General features: G+C 39.4%; 1 protein-coding gene across 3 annotated transcripts in view; it reads left to right on the plus strand.

Annotated features, from left to right (window-relative positions):
* Positions 1-24,641, plus strand: part of golga1 (golgin A1) — a 66,770-nt gene that overhangs the window by 26,095 nt on the left and 16,034 nt on the right. For all 3 annotated transcript variants that reach the window (XM_080212415.1, XM_080212416.1, XM_080212417.1), the window contains exons 7-18: positions 1,490-1,618; positions 7,850-8,019; positions 9,920-10,031; positions 11,403-11,528; positions 11,977-12,072; positions 12,521-12,616; positions 12,879-12,974; positions 13,091-13,243; positions 15,212-15,307; positions 16,752-16,841; positions 19,357-19,459; positions 20,399-20,559. In XM_080212415.1, the coding sequence (XP_080068541.1) occupies positions 1,490-1,618; positions 7,850-8,019; positions 9,920-10,031; positions 11,403-11,528; positions 11,977-12,072; positions 12,521-12,616; positions 12,879-12,974; positions 13,091-13,243; positions 15,212-15,307; positions 16,752-16,841; positions 19,357-19,459; positions 20,399-20,559 (1,428 nt within the window). The remainder of the gene's footprint in view (positions 1-1,489; positions 1,619-7,849; positions 8,020-9,919; positions 10,032-11,402; positions 11,529-11,976; positions 12,073-12,520; positions 12,617-12,878; positions 12,975-13,090; positions 13,244-15,211; positions 15,308-16,751; positions 16,842-19,356; positions 19,460-20,398; positions 20,560-24,641) is intronic.

Consider the following 24,641-nt stretch of genomic DNA (forward strand, 5'->3'; position numbering starts at 1 on the left):
AAAAAACTCAAGTTTGTCAACTGTGATTTCCCTTTATAAGTCCATGTTGACTTTGCCCAATTCTTTTCCAAGTGTTTAGTTATCACATCCTTTGCAATAGATTCTTGCTTTTTTTTTTGTTATTACTGATGTCTGGCTAATAAGACTAGTTGGTTCCTGTGTTTTTCAAAGAATTTATCATACAATCGCTAAAGTGTAGAAGAAGGCCACTCAGCCCATCAAACCTGCACCACAATCCCACCCAGCTCCTATCCCTGTAACCCTGCCAGTCCCCCTGACACTAATGGACAATTTAGCATGGCCAATCCATCTAACCTGCACATCTTTCGGACTGTGGGAGAAAACTAGAGCACCCGGAGGAAACCCACGCAGACACAGGGAGAATGTGCAGACTTTGCACAGACAGTGATCCAAGCTGGGAATCAAACTCGGGTCCTTGGTGTTGAGGCTGCCATGCTAACCACTGTGCCACCATGCTGCCCATTCTCTCTCCTTTTTTTAAGGTATTGGGGTTAAGTTTCAGGAGCAATTCCACAAGGTATAGAATTTTGGAAAATGTCCATCATCCATAACAGCCACCTCCTTCAACACAGTGGATTGCCGATTATCAGCACGAGGGGATTTAGCAACTTTTGTCCTGTTAATTTCTCCAGTACTAATTTTACACTAATATTTATTTCTTTCAGTTTCTCCTTCTCACTGGTTCCTTGATTTTCTAGTACTTCTGGGAGTTTTTTTTTGTTTCTTCCTCTGAGACAGACGCACAGTGCATTTGCTTTGTTTTTCTGCCATTTTCTTTCTCTCCGTTGCAAGTTCTCCACTGTCTGTAATGGACCCATCTTTGTCTCCACTAACCTTTTCCTTTTTACACGATTATAAATGCATTTGCTGTCCGTTTTTATGCTTCTCGTTTACTCCTCGTACCCTATTTTCTCTTTTTATCAGTTTCTTTGTCCTCCTTTGCTGAATTCTGAAAGCACTGCCAAATCTCAGGCTTACCTACTTTTTTGACAAATTTAGAAACCTTTTCCTGTAATCTAATAATCTGATTTCGCTAGGGTTAGCACAGTTGGACAACTTTTTCTGTTGGTTCTTTGTGCTTTGGGGAAGGTATATTTGTTGTGGAATGGGTACTTTAGTGACAGCACTGCAGCATTTCCACAGAGAGCAATAAGCAGTTACAGGTAACATAAATTTCCAATATGTATTTCCATAGCTACATATGGAATTGCAAACATTCAGACGCACATGCATGTAGATACTTTTTAATATTTTCACGGATTTTCTTTTGGAAATATTATAAATCCGATCACTTGAATTTCTCAATCGTGTTGCAGGCTTTTAAACAAGTTAGCTAGGCATCCCACGACGTATTGAGAGACTGAAAAATAAGTTTCAGAATTGCTTGATTGGATTGATTTTTAAGATATCATTGTATGTATAAAAATGCATGTTTACATAAAGGCTTTTCATTCATTAAATTTCTCAGGAGAAAGCAGTGCTTGAGAATCAACTGAAACAAATGAAGGATCACAGCTTGAATCTGTTCCAGAAACGAGAAGAGCAAGATGAATTGGATGGGTTTCAACAGCAGGAACTTGCCAAAGTCAAACATATGGTAAAAGAAACAGAATATGAACATTATTATGTTGTTTTAGTATTTGGAGGACTTCATTGCTTTATGTTATATAGTTTGTAGTGGGCATATTTTGTCCCCAACGAGACTTGAAATTGGACTATCTTTTAGAATTAGTTAATTTAATTCTCAGATGATAAATCTTCCAGTTTATGACAAGGTTAAGGATGTCCAAACTGCAATTCATGGCCCACTGGCAATCAGTCTCCCTCAAGCCAGTAGCTGAGTTTTGTTTGCACTTAAATTTCTTTTTTGCTGGCTGTTCTTTTTGAATTCTGTATGTCTGGAGGTTTGAAAAGAACTATTCCTACTGCTGTTGCCACATTGGTGGTTTAATCCCTAATCGGGTTAAACCACCAATGACTCCATGATGTAAGAGTCATAGAGTTTTACAGCACGGAAAGAGTCCATGCCAGCCCTCAAGCACCTATCTTTTTAAATCTCATTTTCCAGCACTTGGTTATGACATTTCGAGTGCTCATCTAAATATTGGAAGGTTCCTGCCTTTACCATCCTTTCAGGCATAGAGACAAAAGTCTTTTCCGAACATCTCCTATAAACCTTCTGCCCCTTAACTTTAAATATGCCCCCTGATTATTGGTCCCTCTGCTATATAGAAAAGCTCCTTCCTATCTATTGCCTTCATAATTTTGTACACTTTAATCAGATCCCCCCTCAGCCTTCTCTGCCTCAAGGAAAACCACCCCAGCCTATCCAGATTCTTGATATCTGAAACACGCCAGCCAAGGCGCACCTTCCCTCATGCAATCATTTCTCTTCTATAGTATGGTGACTAGAACTGCATACAGTACTCCAGCTGTGGCCTAACCAGCATTTTATATAGCTCCATCATAACCTTCCAACTTTACTCTAAAACTACATTAAGGCAAAAGGCTCAAAGCACTGAGGTGCATCTGCAAGGCTGAGTTATGTTAACAGCACATTTTTAAGATGTGGTCACCCTGCAGCTTAAGCAAGTGCAGTCAGAGAGGAAATGGGTGACTACCAGTCAGAAGAAGGGAGGCAGGCAGATAGTTAGGATATATTCTATGCCTCAGTTAATAAAGGCAAGTATCCCATTTGCCTTCTTAACCACCACTTCTACCTGTCCAACTGTCTTCAGAGATCTCTGGATATGCACACCAAGATCCCTCTTCCTAGGGATCGTCTGTACTTCCTAGGGTTTGACCATTTTATATTCCCTTGGCATAAAATCTCTCCTGGAGGTATTTTGCCCCCCCTAAGAACATAAGAACATAAGAAATAGGAGCAGGAGTAGGCCATCTAGCTTCTCAAGCCTGCCCCGCCATTCAATAAGATCATGGCTGATCTGTCGTGTCTCAGTTCCACAATCCCGCCCTCTCCCCATAACCCTTAATCCCCTTGCCTATCAAAAACCTATCAACCCGCGTCTTAAAAATATTTAGCGAGGCAGCCTCCACCACTTCAACGGGCAGAGAATTCCAGAGATTCACCACCCTTTTGAGTGAAGAAGTTCCTCCTCAACTCTGTTCTAAACCGCACCCCTTTATCTTGAGGCTGTGCCCTCTAGACCTACTGTCCTTTCTGAGCGGGAAGAGCCTCTCCACCTCTATCCTATCCATCCCTTTCATCATCTTATATGTCTCAATGACATACTTTGGCTATCCCTGTTAATGTTGGAGAAGTTGAAAGTTGAAGCACCCTCATCTATTTGCCTTATTCACAAGAATCCTTGTAATAAAAGTAAATGCTATCCAACCTTGCCGTACTACTCCCTTATGCCTTAACTTGTCTATAATCTCTCAGCTTTCCATATTGACCAGACTGACGAGTGTTTCTTTTATATTTGGTTGGGCGTTACCTCCTGCTTCATCTCTACACCATATCCCACCCCACTGCCAAATTCTGCAGCTGCAGAAACATCTGTTAGTACTCTGTACAATTGTGTCTCCTATCATTGTTGCTCTTCCACCTATTCTCTGCTGTGAACTTGCCTCTGGCTGCACTCCTGGGAGGAATCATTGCCCTCACCACTTTCCAACACAGAAAAACGGTTCTTGAGTGAGATGCACTCTGGTGCCTTCCTAACTGTCTGCCTGCCTCCCTTCTTCTGACTGGTCATCACCCATTTGCTCTCTGACTGCACTTCCTTAAGCTGCAGGGTGACCACATCTTAAAAATGTGCTATTAATGTAACTCAGCCTTGCAGATGCACCTCAGTGCTTTGAGTCTCTTGCCTTAATGTAGTTTTAGAGTAGAGAAAACTAGTTACCCACTACATACTCAGTGTGTAGGGAGTGCTCTGCTGTGCCCTGCTGCTCCCTCATTGGTCAACTCCTGTAGTTGCGCCCCTCTGCTCTTTATACTATTTCCATATTCCCAGTGGTGAATCAACTGCCCTACACCTGGTGATTTGCATCTATTCAAACACATGCTTGCAACTGATTAACAGTTCAACTGCCACTGGCAGGCAAGTTCTGTTACCATTATTATCAATGTAAGTAACTTGAGGTTTATGTAAATTAATTATAATATGGATTTAAACTAGATGTGGATAGTGTTTCCCTTTTAAGGGCAACACAGCAGCAGAGAGTGACCAATGGAGACTTGAGTGGGTAATCACCTTGGGGATGGAGTCCCACTTTAGACAGACGTCTTCTACATGGCTCCTAGATGTCTTGTTGGAACTGAGGCAGCTGGTGGACTGCTCCAGGGCAGCTGGGAGGCTGACAGTTTTTCCTTGTTAATGAATACCTTTTGAGTTCTTGATAAGTCTGTAGTGTGTGCCATTACATTGATGACAAGAATGGGATGGATTATGAGGATGACACTTGTGGCCTGAGACATGAGATGTTGAGAGATTGCCAGACCATGAAGGATAGACTGAGAGCAAACCTGAATTGGTTGGTTCAGTCAGAAGTTTAAAAATGTATGGAAAAAATGAAGAGAAAATAACCCTTATATTAAAAAAAGTTTATTTAAAAAGTAGAGTTGCTTTTTCTTAACAATGTAAAGAGAAGACAGAACTGTGTTTTAAGTGAAAAGTAAATTAACAAATGCACCAAGGAGTTATAGCTTAGGAAAGTGAATAGGCTAAGATTTCCGAGCTCTTGATTCAGGTAGAGTCCCCATATAGTGTATCCTGCATTGAGAGACTGCAGTTCCAATGTTTTAAAAAGAAATCTTCAGCCTGTTTAGCAGATAATTTTTAAAGAATTTCAAAACAGCCCCTTGGATCTTGAGTGCGCTGGATCTTGCAGTGACATTGACAAAAGAAAACAGGCACATCAAAGAAAGCAAAGAATTAACTTCCCAAATGGCTAGAGGACAAAATGCTGTAAAAACCACTGAGAACTTTCTGTTAGTAAAAAGTTCAAAAAATGGTCCAAAAGAGGACTTTCCAGGTTTATACCTAAACTTCAAAACATGGTTGTTGCTAACTGTTGAAATAAAAAGTTGACTTTCTTAGTTTCATGCAAACCTGACGTCATGCATTTGAAGCAGCAACCACAAGAATAAACAGAGGGCAATGGACAGAAAAATTGGAGAAGACCCCAGATAGAGGGCAACTCTCAAAAAAGATTCATAAACAACAAAGACCTCAGAGGAGGCATAAGACTGCAGGGAAGAGGCAATGCCTTATCTCTGAGGAGGAAATGAAGACCCTGGAAAGAGGGGCAGTGATGAAAGATACTAGATGACCAAATGAGGGACAATGAGAGAATTGCTTCTTCAAAAGAAGCTCAAACATAAATAAGAATGAACAAAAATAATTAAAGTTCTTTGGAAAATATTAAAACAGCAAGATGAAATGATTGACAGCTTACTTAAGAAGGTGCAAAAAATGAAGTTAAGAAGGAGGAGAACTCAGTGAGACAATCAAGAATAAACAATTAGAGAATAAGAACAAGTCTAGTGAATAATTGAATCAGGAAGATGAAAGCTCAAAGAAAGGAAGCTTGACAATGAGAAATTAACTGAACAAGTAAAAAAGACATTGAAATTGATGGCAGAATCAGCAATTCAGATGGAGAAAGAAGTTGAAATTATGTGCCAGAACAAGATTGCTGATTTGGTCACTTGAATAGAAAAGCAGCAAGCTGTGTGGAAGAGCTCTATTTGGAACTGTACATAGTTAAAGCCTGCCAACGTAAGTGTTTATACTGTGACACAGTCTCAAGATCTCATCAAAGAGCCTCTGCAACACAAAAAAAAACCCATATTAAGTACATAATATGAAACTTTAAATCCCTGGAATTATTGTCTTTGTGATCAAACTGCTATCGTGAGCAGACATGGAGGGATGGATCATTTGTAAACATTTAAAGCACTTGCTGTGTAGAGAGATGCTCCAGCAGTCAGTTTTGCCATGAAAAAATGTTATTGAACCTGAAAGCATCAAAGTGCCTGATCGACCTGTTAGAGACATGTTGTCTCTGTGGAAGCAAGTAGTAATGAACTGCTTGTGCCAGAAGAGGTACTTGTTATTTACAGTTCCTGTTGATGTTGTTCCCATGGAAGCATCTCAGACAACAGAATTATCGAGTTCTACAACAGGCAGAAAAACCCCTTAAAAACTAAATAATTATCCACTTGTTTACTCAGATTAGGGACTGAGTAACTTGATTATTGAAAATTGTATAAAAGAGTTACAGGGGAGGACTGTGGTGATTATCCCTTTTTAAGGATCAGCTGTCTTGAGGGACCAATTGGGATTGAGTGGGTAATCACTCCAGTGGGCTGAGTCCTCTTAGGCAGAAGCCATGTAGAAGACATACAGGGACTTTGACAGCCTATGGACTGCCCCAGGATAGCAAGGGGGCTCCTGGACTTTGTAGTTTTTCCTTGTTAATAAATACCCTTTGTGTTCCTGACAAAATAATTATATTACTCCAAAGATAAAACACTTGGACAATCTTATTTGATGCTACCACGAGAACTTGAGTGACCTTTTTAATGCCACAGTATCTGTTGCAGTGCATTATCCATGTTCAGAATGAACAATATTTAGTAACGTGCAAACTAGAAGTACGTATTTTGCATTGTAGTGTAAGGAGATCACGTCATCTCAAACTAATAATTAAATTCATTGCTAATGCGATAATTAATATTATCATTGAATTTGAAGTTATAATGCAATATCTAGACAGAGATGGTATTTATACACCAAAACTTTGGTTTATTATATGTCTAAATCACACACAAGTTACACAGCCTGTTGTGTAATAGCCATACATCCTAGAGGTTTGTTTAAACCCTGCATGCTGCTATTTTTAACCACAACTTGTTTTCCTTCTTGAAAGGAACAATCTTGTTATCCATGTCCAGGTTTAAGATTTAAGTGTGCAATTTATCACGCTTATTTAGCCATCTTTAACTACAGGCATCTAGTTTAGGTAAACAAAAAGTATGAGTTAATTTTTCAAACATTCATTTTTCAATACCTTTTATGCTATTATATTTTATTCACAAAGTACTGTTATGTTGGAAGTGGAACCTGAAGCAAAATTTGACATGATTGGTTTTACAGGCCAATAAACTTGCGGTTTGATAGGTACATTAAAATAAATGCTTGCAGTCTTTGGGGATTGCTCCATTTTTGGGTGCCACCCTCCATGTTAGAAATTGTTTTATGTTCCAGAAGCTGAGAGAGCAGACAGGCGGTCTGTTCCTTTCACACCATATTCACTCGCTGGAAGACATGGGTTTTCTTTCTCTCCCCATGAGCTAATTGGTTTCAGCTGACTGATTTTTTTCCCTTGATGAACTAAATGAGACCTGATCTCATCATATGAAGAATTATGCAAATAAACCTGCTTCATTCCTTCCTATGATAGAGCTATAAATAAATCTATCTGCTCCTACACAGTAATGAACCAGATTATCAATGAATGTGATTGAATGGGAAGTAATTTAAACTATATATGCAATAGCCAAACTTCAATTCAATCATTACATTACTTAAAAATATTTCTACACTGTTTGAATTTAAATTTTCTTTACTGCTTACCCCACTTTTATTTGGGATCTCTCTGCTACTTTCCATGTATTTGGACATGCTTCCTGCCTCTTGGTGATGCAGCACCTTCACGTTATCCAACCCAAACTTTCTTTTTGACTATAATTTAGTATCCTGGTTAGTAAGAATGTTTGAACTTAACTAAAATATTTTAACTTAATTTTTGAGCTAAAGCAAATCGATAAGAACATAGTCTTTTGTCTGTTTTGCAGCTCTTGAGGAAAGAAGAGATGTTGTCCAATTTTGAAAGGGAACTTGAGGAAAGGAAAACAGAGCTAGATCAAACCAAAGAGGAGCTGAAGGTCTCCAACCAGAAACTGTTAAATCAAGACAATATGCTGAAGCAGCTACAGACACAAAATACAGACATCAACAAAGAAAGGTATGACACACTTGGCGGGGGGGGGGAAATGTCAGTGGTTGTGTTCTGAATCATTTCTTCCCTATGGTCTTTACAATTTTGTGTTGATTCTGAATGATTAGTTCTAACCTTCAAGCTTGCCCCAGTGGGACACGCACTGAAACTTGGACTGAAACAGACATTTCACATGACAAGCGAAACATTCTTCTTTTAAAGTCTAAAGTTCCAGCAAAAGACAGATCAAACAGAGTGACAACTTTAATGGTATTTAGTAGAGCATTGCCCATAGAACCCAAAGTGTACTATAGGGTCTTCTGGAGCATACTGAGTACACCTTTTTTTTTGTGTGCGTGGTTAAGATATGAATGAGGATACGTTGTAAGGATCTATTTTACAAATTCATGTCCCTGGTACAGAACTTGGATACTGAAGTCAGTGGACCTTGCATTTAATTAAGATTATTGGATACAAACTGCTGCGAGGCCCATGATTCCAAGCTCAAATTTCTGCGATCTGCTCCCTTGTGCAAATTTGTACCATGTTTCCTGTAATGTTACGTTTAGTCCTGATCAACATGTACTCCACTTGCACGTCTGTATCATCTATATGTTGCATAGAATATTTTTCTCACTGGACAAAGATGTGCATTAGTTCTGGCTCCAAAGTCACAAGATAATGCCAGAAATAAAAGCAAAGCCAGTAGCAGTCCTCTGATATAAACTGTAAAACTTTGTAACAGCAGTTTTATGCAGTCTTTTTCCATGTTTCACTATTGAGACCAAAATTTAGGCTTTATGTTTAGTAATAAGATAAATGTTAATTTACAGAATGACTTCCGCTGCTATCAAATGCCTGCGTTAAAATAGCATGAGGGATTGACTTAGCACACATTGTTAATGGCAATTTCTACAGTCAGTCAAGTTATGGTGATATGACAATTAGGAAGAATGTAATTATGACAAAAGGAGATCTGCTTCCATCCAAAAACAATTGTATTTGTTACAGTATATGTAACATGGTATGCTCTTAAAATAAATTCAGCAAATACTGCAGAGAAGGACAGACGTTGCATTTATGTACCTTTCTTTACAAAAGGATGCACCCAAGTCCTTCGCAGCCAGTTAAATGCATACAGCAGGGCCCCAAAACAACTGAGACAGATGACTGGCTTTTGATAGTGTCAGTGGAGAAACAAATATTAGTCACGATTGTGAGACTATGCCAGCACTGCTGTTCAATTAGTGCAGTGGAATCTTCTACATAAACCTCGTAGCTTGAAAGGGTCTACATTACATAGCCTTTTTAAAAATAAGTAGCACCTCCTGAGGTGCAGACAAGTCTGCACTGAAGTATCAGTCTAGATTATGTACTCTACATTTTATTTAAACTTCAGTGTTGGCAAGGTGGATGTTCAGCAATAGAGTTATGTAACATGTTTATGCTTGTGGTTTTTATGTATTTTGTGTGAAATAGTGCATTTTATAACTGTTGTATTGCCTGAAAAGACTGTTAAATGATAGTTAACAATTAGAATCATAGAATCCTACAGTGCAGAAGGAGGCCATTTGGCCCATCAAATATGCATAATCCCACCTAGCCCCTATCCCCATACCCCCATGCATTTACCATAGATAGTTCGCCTGACACCTAAGGGGCAATTTAGCATGGCCAATCACCTAACCCACATATATTTGGACTGTGGGAGGAAATGGAGCACCTAGAGGAAACCCATTCAGACACAGGAAGAATGTGCAAACTCCACACAAACAGTGACCCAAACCGGGAATTGAACCAGGGCCCCTGGCGCTGTGAGGCAACAGTGCTAACCCATTGTGCCGCTGTGTTGGTCACTTATATATATTTTCTGCCTGTGATTCTTTGTTATACATTTATACCCTGTTGAATTTTCCTTCATGCATAGGGAGAAATTGGTGGCTACCCAAAGAAGTGCAGAAGAAAATGTAACTGTGTTAGAAAGCAGAGCACAGGAACTACAGAATGTGATTCAAAGACTCTCAGCTGATTTACATAAGGTACAAATATTTAGTGTTTCATTTCAAATGTGAAAGGATTCAGTAATCACCAGCAACCTGCTTCTTTGTTCAACCTTATCGATGTTTTGTTAGTCTGAACAGAACTCATTTTGGAATTGGTTTCCAGCTGTGGGTTTCAGCATCTGTTCTTGCTTACTAGAACCTTGGATAGATGCACAGTTGTCATTTTGCATGTTTGAAAGCTACAAAAAGTTGTTGCCTTTCGTAACTATAACTAAAACATTTCTTGTTGTTTTAAAGTTTAAATTTTCAGAGTTCAGTCCATGCAGTAATTCCATTCCCTAATGATATGTCAGAGAAATATAAGGCCACCTTAGTTAGAAACTAAATGTTGTGCAGAGGTTATTATTAACCTATCTTGCAATTAAAATAGCATCAATCTGCTCTCTAATTTTTAAACAAAGTCTTTTAACATTTTGAGAAAGATAGTAAAGGAGCGAAATGAGGTATCTGCTTTGTGGTGCACCAGTTATTTTAGTTGGATTCTGACAAGGTTTTGGCATGCTACTGAGCATTAATACATATTTTTAAAGTCACAGCACACCTCACAAAGGGGCCTCTATTGGTTTTCGACCACCTTTTTGTATTAGAAGTTGCTGAAACTTTTCTGTATTCAGTATCATCAAATCCGACTCGTTAGAGAAGAAGAAGGGATCACGTAGAAGTGAAATACTTGGAATCTTAAAATACATCCTAGGCCTTGTTACGTTTTTTTTCTCATGAACAAAGTCAGTTTTAAAGTTTTGGTGCCTGATAGAACTTGGTAATTTGTTAACATATATGCATAATTACTTGTATGAAGTACTTAATCAGTTTGACTTGGATGGCTGGTAGCACAGAATACACAGTTATTCAAGCAGGCTATTGCCCCATAATATTTCTAATGGATGTTCTGCTTTTAAAAAGCTTAGAAAGTAGCGTTTTTCTTGCTATCCTGTGGTTGTGAAAAAGTAATTCACATGCAGTTGTGTATATTCTGTAATTCTGTCTCTTGTCCTGAAGCTATAATATGAATTCTCAGAAACCTTCTGTTAAATTGCTCTAACAAAGACACTTTTTATACATTTGATAATATGTTTTTCCATATCAATCAGTGTGGGGATTTTACAATCTTCCAAGTTCACAATTTCTACCCAGGGTTACTGGATTGCAATTGGCTTTCTAAGCCTTCTGATTTTTTTTCCTTCTGTAGGAGTACAGAGACCAACTGTTAAATTTCTGCAACATTCACAATTTTTCTACTTTGTAAAAACACTGAGCAATTCTCGCATACTAACGAGTTAGCATTTTCAACAATTGTCACTAATCAGCTTGGCTTCTCAATGTATTTATGTTGTTTCTCTGAAATAGACATCTGCAGAGACTGAGGAGAAGGGAAAAATTATAAAGCACCTGCAGGCAAAAGTATTTTCCCTTGAAAAACAGTTAGAAGGAAATTATTCAGAGGATGAACATGTACAGGAGCTGCTAAAAGAGGTATAATTAACACAATGAAAAGTGCCTAAATTGCACACACTATACATGATTCAATCATTTCAGATTTTCTATTGCATGATTATCTGTAGAAATAAATTATTTCTTTGAATACCACTGCAGTTTTTTTCCTCAATCCTCAAATACTTTTATTCTATACATAATATTCAATAGCCATTAAAGTGGAGTTTAAATCATGATGGTGGGGGAGGTAGTGGAAGCAGACAGGTTAGTGACTTTTAAGGGGCATCTTGACAAATACATGAATAGGATGGGAATAAAGGGTGTGGTCCCTGGAAGGATTGGTTTGGGGGGGGCGGGGTGGTGGGTGGTGGCTAGTTCAGTCAGGTAGCATGGTCGGTGCAGGCTTGGTGGGCCAAAGGGCCTGTTCCTGTGCTGTAATTTTTTGTTCTTACGATTGTTTTATGCCACTAACTATTGTGTTCTGCAGAAATCCTATCTGGAGGAGAAACTGGAAGAAACCAGGCATCTTTTGCTGGAAGCTAAGACTAGCCACACTGAGGCTGTCAGTGTTTTCGAAACACAGGTACATACATACCTATCACACATGCAGAATAATATACTTTAGTAATTCAGTTGACATCAACTTTTGCAATCTTGAAAAATCCTTCCAAGTATGGGGTTGACTTATTTGTGAAGTATAAAAGTGCACTGGGTATGAGTAGTTGCTATTTGAAATGTCATTGGCATCCAATGCAAAGAGTGTGCACATCTTCTCTAGACATCCTGTACTCCAGCTTGATTCCCTTTTGTCCAGTTATAATGTACTGATAAGTGAAACCTATATTTGTGAGTGAAAAATTGAGGCTAACTATTAATGTGAGTATAACTTGTTGCGGCAGGGTCACCTTTTATGCTAAGTGTTTGCAAAAACATGATTTTTTTTGTGGTTGGGAAAATTGGGGTCATGTTACATGTCACAATTTACAGCGTGTTTGTTTTTTTCATTAAAAGTTTTTCCTAATTTGTTCTAGATAGCTAAATTAAACAATGATGTTATAGAAATCCAGACTTCGATGAAGAAAAAAGATAATGAGATGCAGGCTGTCAAAGATAAGAATACTAGACAGGTAACTGCTATTTCTTGGTGTATTATGAACAGTGACTAGTCCACCTGTCAACAACTTGTGGAATAGCTTTAATTTTTAACATGGCCTGAAAGTTTTTGTGTGCTTTTTTGTTTGTTATATATGATTGCAGAACACAAATAACAGCGTTTGGATGGATGAGTTATAGTCATGCCCATTGGTCGATTCTGCCTTAATGTTGGAATTTTTAATATAAAGCCCAGCAACTAGTCCAGTTAGTTCTAATATTCTGATTACTTCCTAGGTCAGTGAATTGGAGCAAAGGTTACATTTTACTGAAGAAAAGCTATCACAAAAAGAAAGTGCTTTGAATGAAAAAGAAGTTCAAATAAAAAAGTTGGTAAGAAAAATTCAAATGAAAGACAACTTCTAATCTTTTAACAAATCATTTCAAATCTAATGTAGTAATTGCATTTTTTAACTAGGATTTTATTGATGCAAATTACTTTTTCATAGCAAGAAGAAAGTGAAGCCGAAAATGACAGATTACAGCATCAAATTGCTGTTTTAAAACATCAGCACACAGAAAAGTCTAACCGAGTGGATGCTCAAATAGCTGCCCTTGAAACTGCCCGTGAATTTGACAAAACAGCCTCTCAACATAAGATCGTAAGTAATGTACTCACAGTATGTTATTTTTAAATGAGGGTCTGAAATTGTTTACTTATTATCCTTGGGATCTCAGAGGGGGATATGTTTCCTATTGGCAAAGGAGCTGTTAGGTAACTGTGCTTCGAGCCAGTCACTAGTGTAAGGCTATTTGGTTGGAGATGTGCAACAGCTGCTCGATAACAATTCTCCCAGATGGAGAAGTGCCAAGATCATTCGCTTCCTTTCTCCAGCTTTATAGAATGGAGGGTACTGGGAATGGAAGGCCTGGAGGGAAGCATGACGATGAAATCTATGCCCTTCTACTCAGTGAGTCTATGTCCTAGCACTTCCCTGAAACCCCCAAGATCTGGTGAAGTTTTCTATCTCAATACTTCCGCAGCTCAATGTCAACCGAAAGAGAATCTGGAAAACATGCAGGTTGCTCATGTACAGTATCTCCTAGCTTGTATCTTTGCACACCTTTCTCTCAGTGAATTAAGAAGCTTAACACCATCCAGGACAAAGCAGCCCACTTGACTGCGTACCTACACCACGTGGATTGCAGCAGTTCAACGAAGCAGCTCACCACTACCTGCTGAAGGGCAATTGGAAATGGGCAATATATGCTGGCCCAGCCAACAATAAGCACATCCCATAAATGAATTAAAAAACACAAACATTCCATTTACCTCAAACATATTCATTTGAATTCAATCTAAATTCAAGGGAAAGAAAATAGTGTTGTGAATGAAAGAGACAGTTGCATTAACCAGGCTCAGTGGGAAAGCATATTTCAGAGGTAAATCAAAAGTTCAATGTCATTTCCGTGGAGTCTGGGAATCGGTAATTAGAGCAGTTTGTTCAGCATCAAGGCAAAGAAATGCTGAAGGGGGGTTTTAAAACCTGGATTCTGGATTTGGTGTTAAAAGTTGAGCATAACCTTTTATTCAAGACGCATTTGGAAGACCTGGACTGGATTTTGGAATGCAAACTGCTAATGGGAAGCAGATTTTAAAGTGTATTTTCTAAGATTGTAATATGGAAACTCTCATGTGACAATCACCTGCGGGGATTCTGAAGAGTAATCCACAGAATGGAGTGTGTATTTTGACACAGTCAGTTAGTGTGTTTAAAGAGACTTGGTGTCACTGAGACCATTGTCATGGAATCATAGAAACCGTACAGTGCAAAAAGAGGCCATTTGGCCCATTGAGTCTGCACCAACCACAATCCCACCCAGACCCCATCCCCATATCCCTACATATTTACCTGCTAATCCCTCTAACTTAAGCACACATCCTGGGACACTAAGGTGCAATTTAGCATGGCCAATTAACCTAACCCACACGTCTTTGGACTGTGGGAGGAAATTGAAGCACCTGGAGGAAACCCACAGAAACACAGGAAGAATGTGCAAACCCCACACAGACAGTAACCCAAGCCTGGAATTGAATCCAGGTCCCTGGACTTGTGAAGCAGTAGTGCTAACCACTGTGCTGCTGTGCTGCCCCTTAGATTGTAGCTTAAGTTATACTTTGTAATCCATGTTATTCTTAAAATCAGTCTGCATTTGTTAAGCTAAGTGAGGAGTATTGTATCATCTTCTAATTTTTCTAGTTTAATAAATGTTTTTCTTTTTGTTAAAACTAATTAGCAGATCTGTGATTCTATTCCTCCATGTTTATTTTAATAAAAGTAATTATGGTCTTTTGAGCCATTTTGTATCTTCCTATCCAGTTATGGAAACTAATGGGATGGTAATACTTGATTAGGCAAAACAACATTCCCTGTGAGCCTACATTTTAAACTTGTGAACGTCTATCATTTCTTGGTGCTTGTGAGATCATTACCTAACGTTCCCCTGTTGTGGGACATCAAAATGTCTTTTAGCTGAACTTTAACAGTTGAAGAGCCTTGCTGTAGCCGAATTATGCAGTATATTACATGCTATAAATGAACATAAGTGTGTTGTTAATTTATGCACAGAGCCAATTCCAACAGAAAAATGAAGATCTAAGTGACAGGCTTAATGAAACAGAGAACGCATTGAGGAAAGTTGAGTGTGAACTTGAAAGATCAAAGGTTAGTACCACATTTTAAATTTATATTCTAGAATGGTTTTTGAATCAACATTTTTGATGTTTTTTCAATCCTTACTGTAAAATTCCAGATTGAGAAGGCATATCAAAGAATTCCTTCATGACCTTTGATCATGTTGGGTGACCAGTTTCCGGAACGTTTGCAAAGTACCCACATTCCAGAAAGCAGTCTTTATTTTTTAACTTGCTTTATTTCACATTTTCAGTTGTGCTATCTTTCTTGTTCCTTTTGTTTCACTTGCAATAGACCCTTTCTGTGACAGTAACTCTTTAGAATTATGCTAAAAGTCGATTTGTTGAAGTATAATGTACGTACCTTTTTATGGTGTGAAAGGTTCTGTGCTGTGTGAAAAGCAAATATTTAAGACTGTTCAAGTCACAACTGTTGGAATTTATTTTCTATTTCTTCATGGTTTGTAATCCCAAACATTTTACATTTTGCTAAAAGTTGAGCATGATGTGATATTAGTCTTCCTTTCTCTAATACTGCCACATGTCTAATGAGAAACTTGCTGTATCCCTGTAGAAAAGGAGTAGTTGAAATAGTTTTCCCACTGTAAAAGCAGCATGTTCTGCTGCGGTGAAACATTGAAGCAAACCAGATAATCCCTATCTGAAAAAAGGGAGCAGGCATAAAACAACAAAACATACAAAACCATGGTTATTATGATGGGAAAGTTCTGCTTTATGAAAGCTTCCTGCTTCCAATAATTTCATTAACATTTTAACAAATTATTTTGCAAAATACTGTGACATAATGGGAGATACTTCCTAGAGATGTATGTGCATCAAAGGTATTTCTTGTACACTTTTTGTCTTATTTAATATTAATAAAAATGCAATTTATTGACACCATAATCCCAGTACAAAATCCTGAAGTTTAGTTTTGATAGAAACTCTTCAAAACATTTAACTGAAGTCATCAACAGACCTTTCAGCTAGAAGTTAATATTTATTCAGTTGGATCGACATTCATCTAGTGTTTTGATATGGATTGAAAGTGTTCAGGCCAGTTGTGAAATGTGCATTTCTGTTCTCTCATTGGGTACCAAATATTTGAATGTTGAGGTGAGTTGAACAGATCTGAGGGCGTCCGTTCGTCTTAATATTGCAAGTGTCCAGAGAGATTCAGCATTATGTAACTAAGCAATATTTCTGCTTGCGTTTGAAACACTACATGAGGAGAGTGCTTCTCATCCATTATTCCTTCACAGCACAGAACTTGACCTTTCAGTGAATTGCAGCAACATTATTAGCAAGGTCATTCTCTCACACAAATTGTACCTAGGTTAATTTACTCAACTATAATTAATATGACTATGTATTGATTTATGCAGTATTAGATATAATGTAAACAATTCGAATGTGATGCTTTTGAATGTTCAATGCTGCAATCATACTAACAACAATCAAATGTTTGGATGCAGGAAGAATTGAACAGCAGAGAAACTGTAAGTGTTGAAATCGCCAAAGCATTAGAAGAGGCAAGGAAACAGAAAGAGGAATTGCAGCATAAGGTTTGTTCCAATCAATAATGTTAAAGCTGAGATATGTAATATAAAATTGTAATTAGACTTGATGGATACTGTGTTTTAATATTATGATGTGGATATGCCGGCATTGGACTGGGGTAAACACAGTAAGAAGTCTGACAACACCAGGTTTAAGTCCAACTGATTTATTTGATAGTAAACTCAAGCTTTCGGGGTTTGTCCCTTCGTCAGGTGTTGTCAGACTTTTTACTAATTTTAATATTATATCAGCTGATTTTTTTTTGTAACTAGAATCTGCACCTTCTGAGTTTATGAATCTCCATTGTATGGCAGAAGTATTTTTCTGCCAATGTGACTGTTGTGGCTAATTAAAGAATGTGCAATATCGTGTGGGCTTTACAGAAGAAAAATGACAAACGTGAATTTCATTTGACAGGTGTTTGCACTAAAAGTTATTTTATTTGTTTGTTTAATTGTAATATGGTAATCATTTTAATCCAGTCATGCATCATAGAAGCTTACAACACAGAAGGATGCCTTTCAGTTCATCATGCATTTGCTAGGCCTTGGAAAAAGAACATAAGCTCATCTCCATTTATTTTGTCTATAAGTTCCTCATCATCAACTACCTATCTGACTCTGTTCAAAATTATTGATGGAATTAGCCCCCAGCACTTTTTTCAGATCAAGCTATTCAGACTGACAGATCTGAGTAGAAAGAATTTTTGCCCATCTCCCACGTAGATCTTTTGGCAATGATTTTAGACCTGTGACCTTGATCCACATTAGATAGAATATTTTCTTTCTTTACCCATTTTTTTCAAAATCTTTCAAGATCTTCCAAACCTTCTCTGATCAAACGAGAGCAGTCCAAACTTTTCCAATTACCCCTCATTACTAAAGTCCCATACCTTTGAAAACATCTTGGTAAAAATCAGCACTGATGTGGAGATGCCGGTGTTGGACTCGGGTAGACACAGTAAGAAGTCTCACAACACTAGGTTAAAGTCCAATAGGTTTATTTGGTAAGCACATGCTTTTGGAGCACTGCCCCTTCAGATGAGTGGGCGTTGTGTTCACAAACAGGGCATATATAGACACAATGCTTGAAACCATTGTCTTGTAAATTGAGTTGTGTCTATATATGCCCTGTTTGTGAACACAACTCCCACTCACCTGATGAAGATGCAGTGTTCTGAAATCTTGTACTACCAAACAAATCTGTTGGACTTTAACCTGGCGTTGAGACTTACAAAAATCAGCCCTACAGGGTTTCTCACATGGGAGAGACATGGTTACAAGGTGTTGGCGTTATGGACTCCTAAACAAAGAAACAATGATGGCAGTGCTATCTCAATACAGGTTCATCCTTCAGTCAATGACCAATATTATGACCAAACTTAAATTTGAAAATAAACTTGACTTGAGACCTGCTTTAGGCTATATTGGTAACCTAACCTTCTAGGTCCTGCATTTTCCTAATATATGTTATGCTTGGAAAGTACACCCAACACTAGTTTATAGATTCCCATATTTTATTACAACATCACTTAATTTTAGTTTGCACATGTTTGACATCAAAACTTATTAAAGCTAGAAGTTTGAAATATATACAGTGTTAATAATTTGTGGAAATTTTATTGTAGTATATAAAACAAATTGCAATTTTACAGGTTAAAATTGTGAAACCTGCCTCCTTACATAAGATAACTAGAATCCTTCGTACAGCACCAACTGAAAATATATTCCTTGAAATGGTCTTACATCTACAGACAGAGATAGTGGAAAGGCAGATATGAAGAAGCCCAGGTTGTCTGAGTTGGTTACATTTTAGGGCGATAAATAGCTAATAATGTCACTAGGGGTGTTTCAAAAAGTTTTTTGTTAAAAAAGTAACATTATTTATTTGAATTATAAAGAAAACATGGTCATGTTTTGAGAATTGATGTCAATTTGGAGTCACTTAATGTCAATAATTAAAATCTTAAAAGTGGTCTGATTTGAAAACTAGTGCAACGATGTGGCACAAATTTGCCTCTTTGTGCTTTACAATTTTTGTACAAGTGGGAGATTGTTCCTGCAGGAAATTTGCTCATATTGAGATTTGATACATTAGTCTCAATTTTCATAGATTCCCAAACAGAGTTCAGAAGACCAGACCAGGAAGTGGTCCATGTGAGCATGGGCAAGCTGCCCTAGGCCTCAGCTGCCACCACACCTACTTCCTGCCCCAGTAAATATGCAGGCAGGCAGGCTCGAAGGGCTGGATGGCCTACTCCTGCTCCAATTTCTTATGTTCTTATGTTGGGGGTAGGGTGGAAGGGCAACAGGAAGGCCAATCAGCAAATCGTCTGAACTCTGTGGCTGTGAACCCCGTCAGCTGGACAGTGTAAAACTCTGCAATTGTCTTGTAGGGCAAGCAGATTTGTGATCCTCGTACTTTTTGTGCTGATCTATTCCCCAAGGTAGATACAGTTACTGGTGCTGGTAATAGTACGCTGGGAAATGTAACACTGGGTTGTTTTTCTTGCAATGATAGGTGTTAAAATTGACAGACACGGTGGATGAAAAAAATTCTTCAGTCTTGCAGAAAGATAAAGAATTAATCAAAATTCAAGAAGATTTCAAGAAACTGGAACAAGGTTTGAACATGCATAATTTAAGATCAAAATGTTTGAGGGGAAAATGGTAAGAAAAATAGCTAGTAAAAATTGTACACCTTGAACTGCATTTTAAGCTCTGAATAAGGGAACAAGTTTAGTTTGAACTTCAGCTGTGGCCCAAAAGATAAAAATGGACAAGGTTAATGAATGCAGCACAATTATTAAAATAGTTATTTGGGTATAGGCAACTTTTGTTGCTCTCAGGATTGCACTAAATCAAGTACATCTCCAGCCCTTATCCCCCTTGTAAAGTAGCATGTTCTGCTGCTTTCTTGGTGAATTTATGACCAGAACTGATTTTTGGAAGACATGGTGAACAGTGTTAGGTGCTTGCCCACAGAAATGTCACAAAGTTAATTATCCTTGAGCTTTTTGTTCCAGCTGATCCTTCCTCCTTTTTCCACAGCATAAAACCCACTCACATTTCTACCTCTCTCTTCAGTTCCGACCAAGAGCCATATGGGATTCAAACTTTTAACTGTTTTTCTTTGCCAGACTTGCTGAGTTTTTTCCAGCATTTTCTGTCTTTGTTTCATAATTCTAGCATCTGCAGTATCTTACTTTGTAGTTTTCCCTGACTTGCTCTTGTGCACCGTAGCTAATTATAACACAGCAATAACTTAGGCCTGTTTGTCATGTGGGGTTGGTTATGGAACAGCATGATATGGGATACTGAAAAAGATTATAAAATACATTGATTCACTATGTTTTTGGCTTTTTAGAAACATTGGTGTCTATTTGTTCCTGTAGCAAAGAATATGGAAAAGCTACAAGAAAGATGAATCTTCGTAGATCTGTTTTGTGGCTGTTTCTGTGTAATGATTGAGTAATGCTTTGTTTTTGAAAGGGATAAGGGTTCTTAGTGACATGTATTTAATTATATCCCATGTCTTAGAATTTTTTTTAACCTTGCTCTAGACCATGAATCTGTGATTTCACAGATGCATCAGCTGCAAATGGAAAATGAAATGTCTAAAAGTTCGTTGGCAGAAAGAGAGGCAGCAGTACAGAGCCAGTTGAATGATTTGAAGTTGCAGTTGGCTGAGAGACAAGAACTCCTAGAAGCCAGCCAGAGGAAGGCAAGCTATCTTCTTTCTCAGCCATATGTACAATTTTTGTACAGAATGTTAATGCTAGTGGTTGGATGTACTAAACTTTAATGCAAATATGGATTTCTTGTTGATGTTAGGTCACCTGTTACGGTTTCTGAATTGATATACAGTCAGGCATTTTGTGAAAAAAAGTGACCTCACAAATAGGAACACAGTGCCATATCTATATATGTCCATATACACTACCAAGAATATCTTGAAGGAGAGACTACACAGATAACTATTGTGCAATACAGTGAAGCCTTTCGTGACTTCCTTGTTTGCGTCTTCACTTACCTGCACTTTGTACACGGCATTGCCCATTGCATGAGCAGTGTTCACTTAACCGTGTTTCCTTTCTCTAAGGAGAAGTCTTTGGAAACGGATTCCTCCCATTAATCTTGGCTGTGGACACTTAATTCTCTTTTTTTAGCACGTCAGGGATGAGACGCGGTGCTTGGAATGATTGGAGCTGAAGTGCAGCCCAAACGGAGAGGTTAACCTGGAAAATCGAAATTTCTTGGCCCAGAGCTGCAGTAACAGCTAATTTGGAAACTTAGAGGCTAGGAATATTGCAGCAAGTAACTCACCTCCTGACTCCCCAAAGCCTGTCCACCATCTATGAGGCACAAGTCAGGAGTGTGATGGAATACTCCCCAGTTGCCTGGATGGATGCAGCTGCTGCAACAACACTTGAGAAGCTTGACACTGTCCAGGACAAAGCAGTTTGCTTGATTGGCGCCACATCCACTCCTTCCATCATTGACGCTCAGTAGCAGCAGTGTGTACTATCTACAAGATGCACTGCAGTAATTCATCAAAGATCCTTAGGTAGCACCTTCCAAACCCACGACTATATTCATTTAGCAGGATAAGGGCGGCAGATACATGGGAACACCACCACCTTCAAGTTCTCCTCCAAAGCACTCACCATCCTGACTTGGAAATATATCGCCATTCTTTTGCAGTTGCTGGGTCAAAATCCTGGAATTCCCTCCCTAACGGCATTGAGGGTCAACACACAGAACATAGAAGGCAGCTCACCACCACCACCTTCTCAAGGGCAACCCAGATGGACAATAAATGTTGGTCAGCCAGCAACACCCATGTCCCACCAATGAGTAAAAATAATTGTTCACTGATTTTAGTCTGCCAGTTTTAAGGTGATTTTTTTTTAATGAGGATTATCTCTCTTCAAAATTTTCAATACTTGTATTGCACAGAGCTGCCCACCTTCTTTGCCCCCAACCCTCCCACATCTTCATTTGGTGTATACAAGTACCACAGTTTGCTGTACAGTACCGTAATTGCACAAACTAATGCCGCCTTTGCATTGCTAGAACCCAGCTAATTGACTACCCTTACATTCATTGTTTACGATTTTGTTTATGAAGTTTTGTGGGAATGTAAGCTCCGCGACCATTGGGACTTTACAATATATGGTTAACTGGGACACTATCAGATGATATCTACAAATGACATGTCACCTCTGAGCAAGCACATTTCCCTGCTTCAGTGTATTGGCTCACCCCAATGCCAGCATTGTTGTAGCTGAAGACTCATTGATCCTTCAAAGAGATACATGCATAATTTTCTGTCCCCTTGGAAGAGAGGAAATCAATGAAAGTGAGAAAGTATTTCCTTTCCTTGAAGGCTGTTAGGCATCAATAAGTAAGACAGGCTGCAGCATTCACCAGGCATATCTTTTATTTTATGTGAATAGAACAAAGAACAAAGAACAACACAGCACGGGAAACAGGCCCTTCGGCCCAACGAGCCCACGCCGCCGTCCTACTATCTCAGTGACCTATTCATGATTTTAGTCTACGTCTAACGTGCGAGGATCAGGGAGGTCCAATTTAGGGACAATTTTAGTACCCAATCAATCAGCCTAAAAGCACATCTTTGGGGGATGTGGGAGGAAACCGGAGCACCCGGAGGAAACCCACGCAACCACGGGGAGAACGTGCAAACTCCCACAGACACAGGCCCAAATCCATGTGTCCGCACAGCAACAGAGATAGTCTCTGAGCTGTCATGTTGCCCTCGAGATGGTCCAGTTTAAGCACACTAACGACATGAAGCAATAGGCAACTCCCGAAGCAACATCCAAGAGCAGCCCACTACAACCTGCCGCCTGCATGCCCCTTGCTGGACTTAAATGCCTGTGGAGACAAAAAAATTCATTATTAAACAGGCAAAGACTAACATTCCTGAGGCAAAATGTATTCCCAAGCCTACAATGTTCAGTAAGGCCTACTATATCCCCCTATATGTAGCCCGCTCATATGGCTGTCTAAGTGACTCTTAAACAACCCTAGCGTGCCTGCTTCCACCACCTTACTCGGCAGTGCATTCCACACCCCCACTACCCTTTGCGTGAAAAACTGCCCTCTAATATTTGTCTTATACCTAGCCCCCCTCACCCTAAGCCCGTGACCCCTCGTTCTATCCATTTCTAGTAGCGGAAAAAGCTTACCACCATTTACTCTATCTATCCCCTTCATAATCTTATAAACCTCTATTAGATCCCCCCTCAGCCGACGTCTCTCAAGGGAAAACAGCCCAAGTTCATCCAATCTTTCCTCGTAAGACAGCCCTTCCATACCAGGCAACATCCTGGTAAATCTCCTCTGCACTCTCTCCAGGATCTCTACATCCTTCCGGTAGTACGGCGACCAGAACTGGACACAGTACTCCAAGTGAGGCCTAACCAACGTTCTATACAACTGCAACATCAAACTCCTACTCTTATATTCTATACCTCTTCCTATGAAGGCTAACATACCATACGCTTTCCTCATCACATTCTGCACCTGTACCGACACCTTCAGGGACTTATGCACTTGCACCCCCAGGTCTCTCTGCGTATCTATACTCCGGATAGTTCTACCTTTTATCGTATAACTCCCCTCCACATTATTCCGGCCAAAGTGCATCACCTCGCATTTCTCCGGATTAAATTCCATTTGCCATCTATCTGCCCAATCTACCAGCCTGTCTATGTCCTGTTGCATTGCCAGGCACTGCTCCTCAGTACCCGCCAATCCAACCATCTTGGTGTCATCAGCAAATTTGCTGATCACACCACCTACCCCCTCTTCCAAGTCATTAATATATACCACAAATAGAAGAGGTCCAAGTACCGAGCCCTGCGGCACACCACTGGTGACAGGCCTCCAATTGGAAAAGGAGCCTTCCACTACTACTCGCTGTCTCCTCCTCCCAAGCCAGTTCTCCACCCATCTACATACCTGGCCTTGTATCCCATGAGCCTTCACCTTTTCTATCAGCCTACCATGAGGGACCTTGTCAAACGCCTTACTGAAATCCATATAGACAACATCAACGGCTTGTCCTTCGTCAACCGTTTTTGTCACCTCTTCAAAAAATTCCACTAGATTCGTAAGGCACGACCTCCCTGTAACGAAGCCATGCTGCGTATCCCTGATCAGATTGCAGCGCTCCAGATGTTCATACATCCTATCCTTGAGGATCCTCTCCATTAGCTTGCCTATAACTGAAGTCAAGCTCACCGGCCTATAATTCCCTGGGTTATCCCGCTGACCCTTCTTAAACAACGGTACTACATTTGCAATGCGCCAATCCTCTGGGACCTCACCTGTGTCCAAAGAAGAGACAAAGATTTGCGTCAGAGGCCCAGCAATTTCATCCCTCACCTCCCTTAACAGCCTGGGATAGATGCCATCAGGCCCTGGAGATTTATCCGTCTTTATACTATCTAAGAGTCCCAACACTTCTTCCCTCGTGATGACTATATCCCTCAACGGATCCTCAAACTCCTCAAGCACAGCACCAGACATCAGGCCCCTCTCCTGCGTGAATACCGACGCAAAGTATTCATTCAGGATCTCCCCCATTCCCCCAGGCTCCAAGCATAGTTCCCCTCCTCTGTCCCTGAGAGGGCCAATCTTCCCTCTAACCATCCTTTTATTTCTAACATAGGAGTAAAATGCCTTAGGATTTTCTTTAATCCTACCCGCCAAAGCCATTTCATGGCCCCTTTTTGCCTTTCTGATGCCCCTTTTAAGTTCTCTCCTACATTCTCT

The sequence above is a fragment of the Carcharhinus amblyrhynchos genome, chromosome 25 (assembly GCF_965287045.1).
Source record: "Carcharhinus amblyrhynchos chromosome 25, sCarAmb.v2.hapA, whole genome shotgun sequence".
Taxonomy (NCBI): domain Eukaryota; kingdom Metazoa; phylum Chordata; class Chondrichthyes; order Carcharhiniformes; family Carcharhinidae; genus Carcharhinus; species Carcharhinus amblyrhynchos.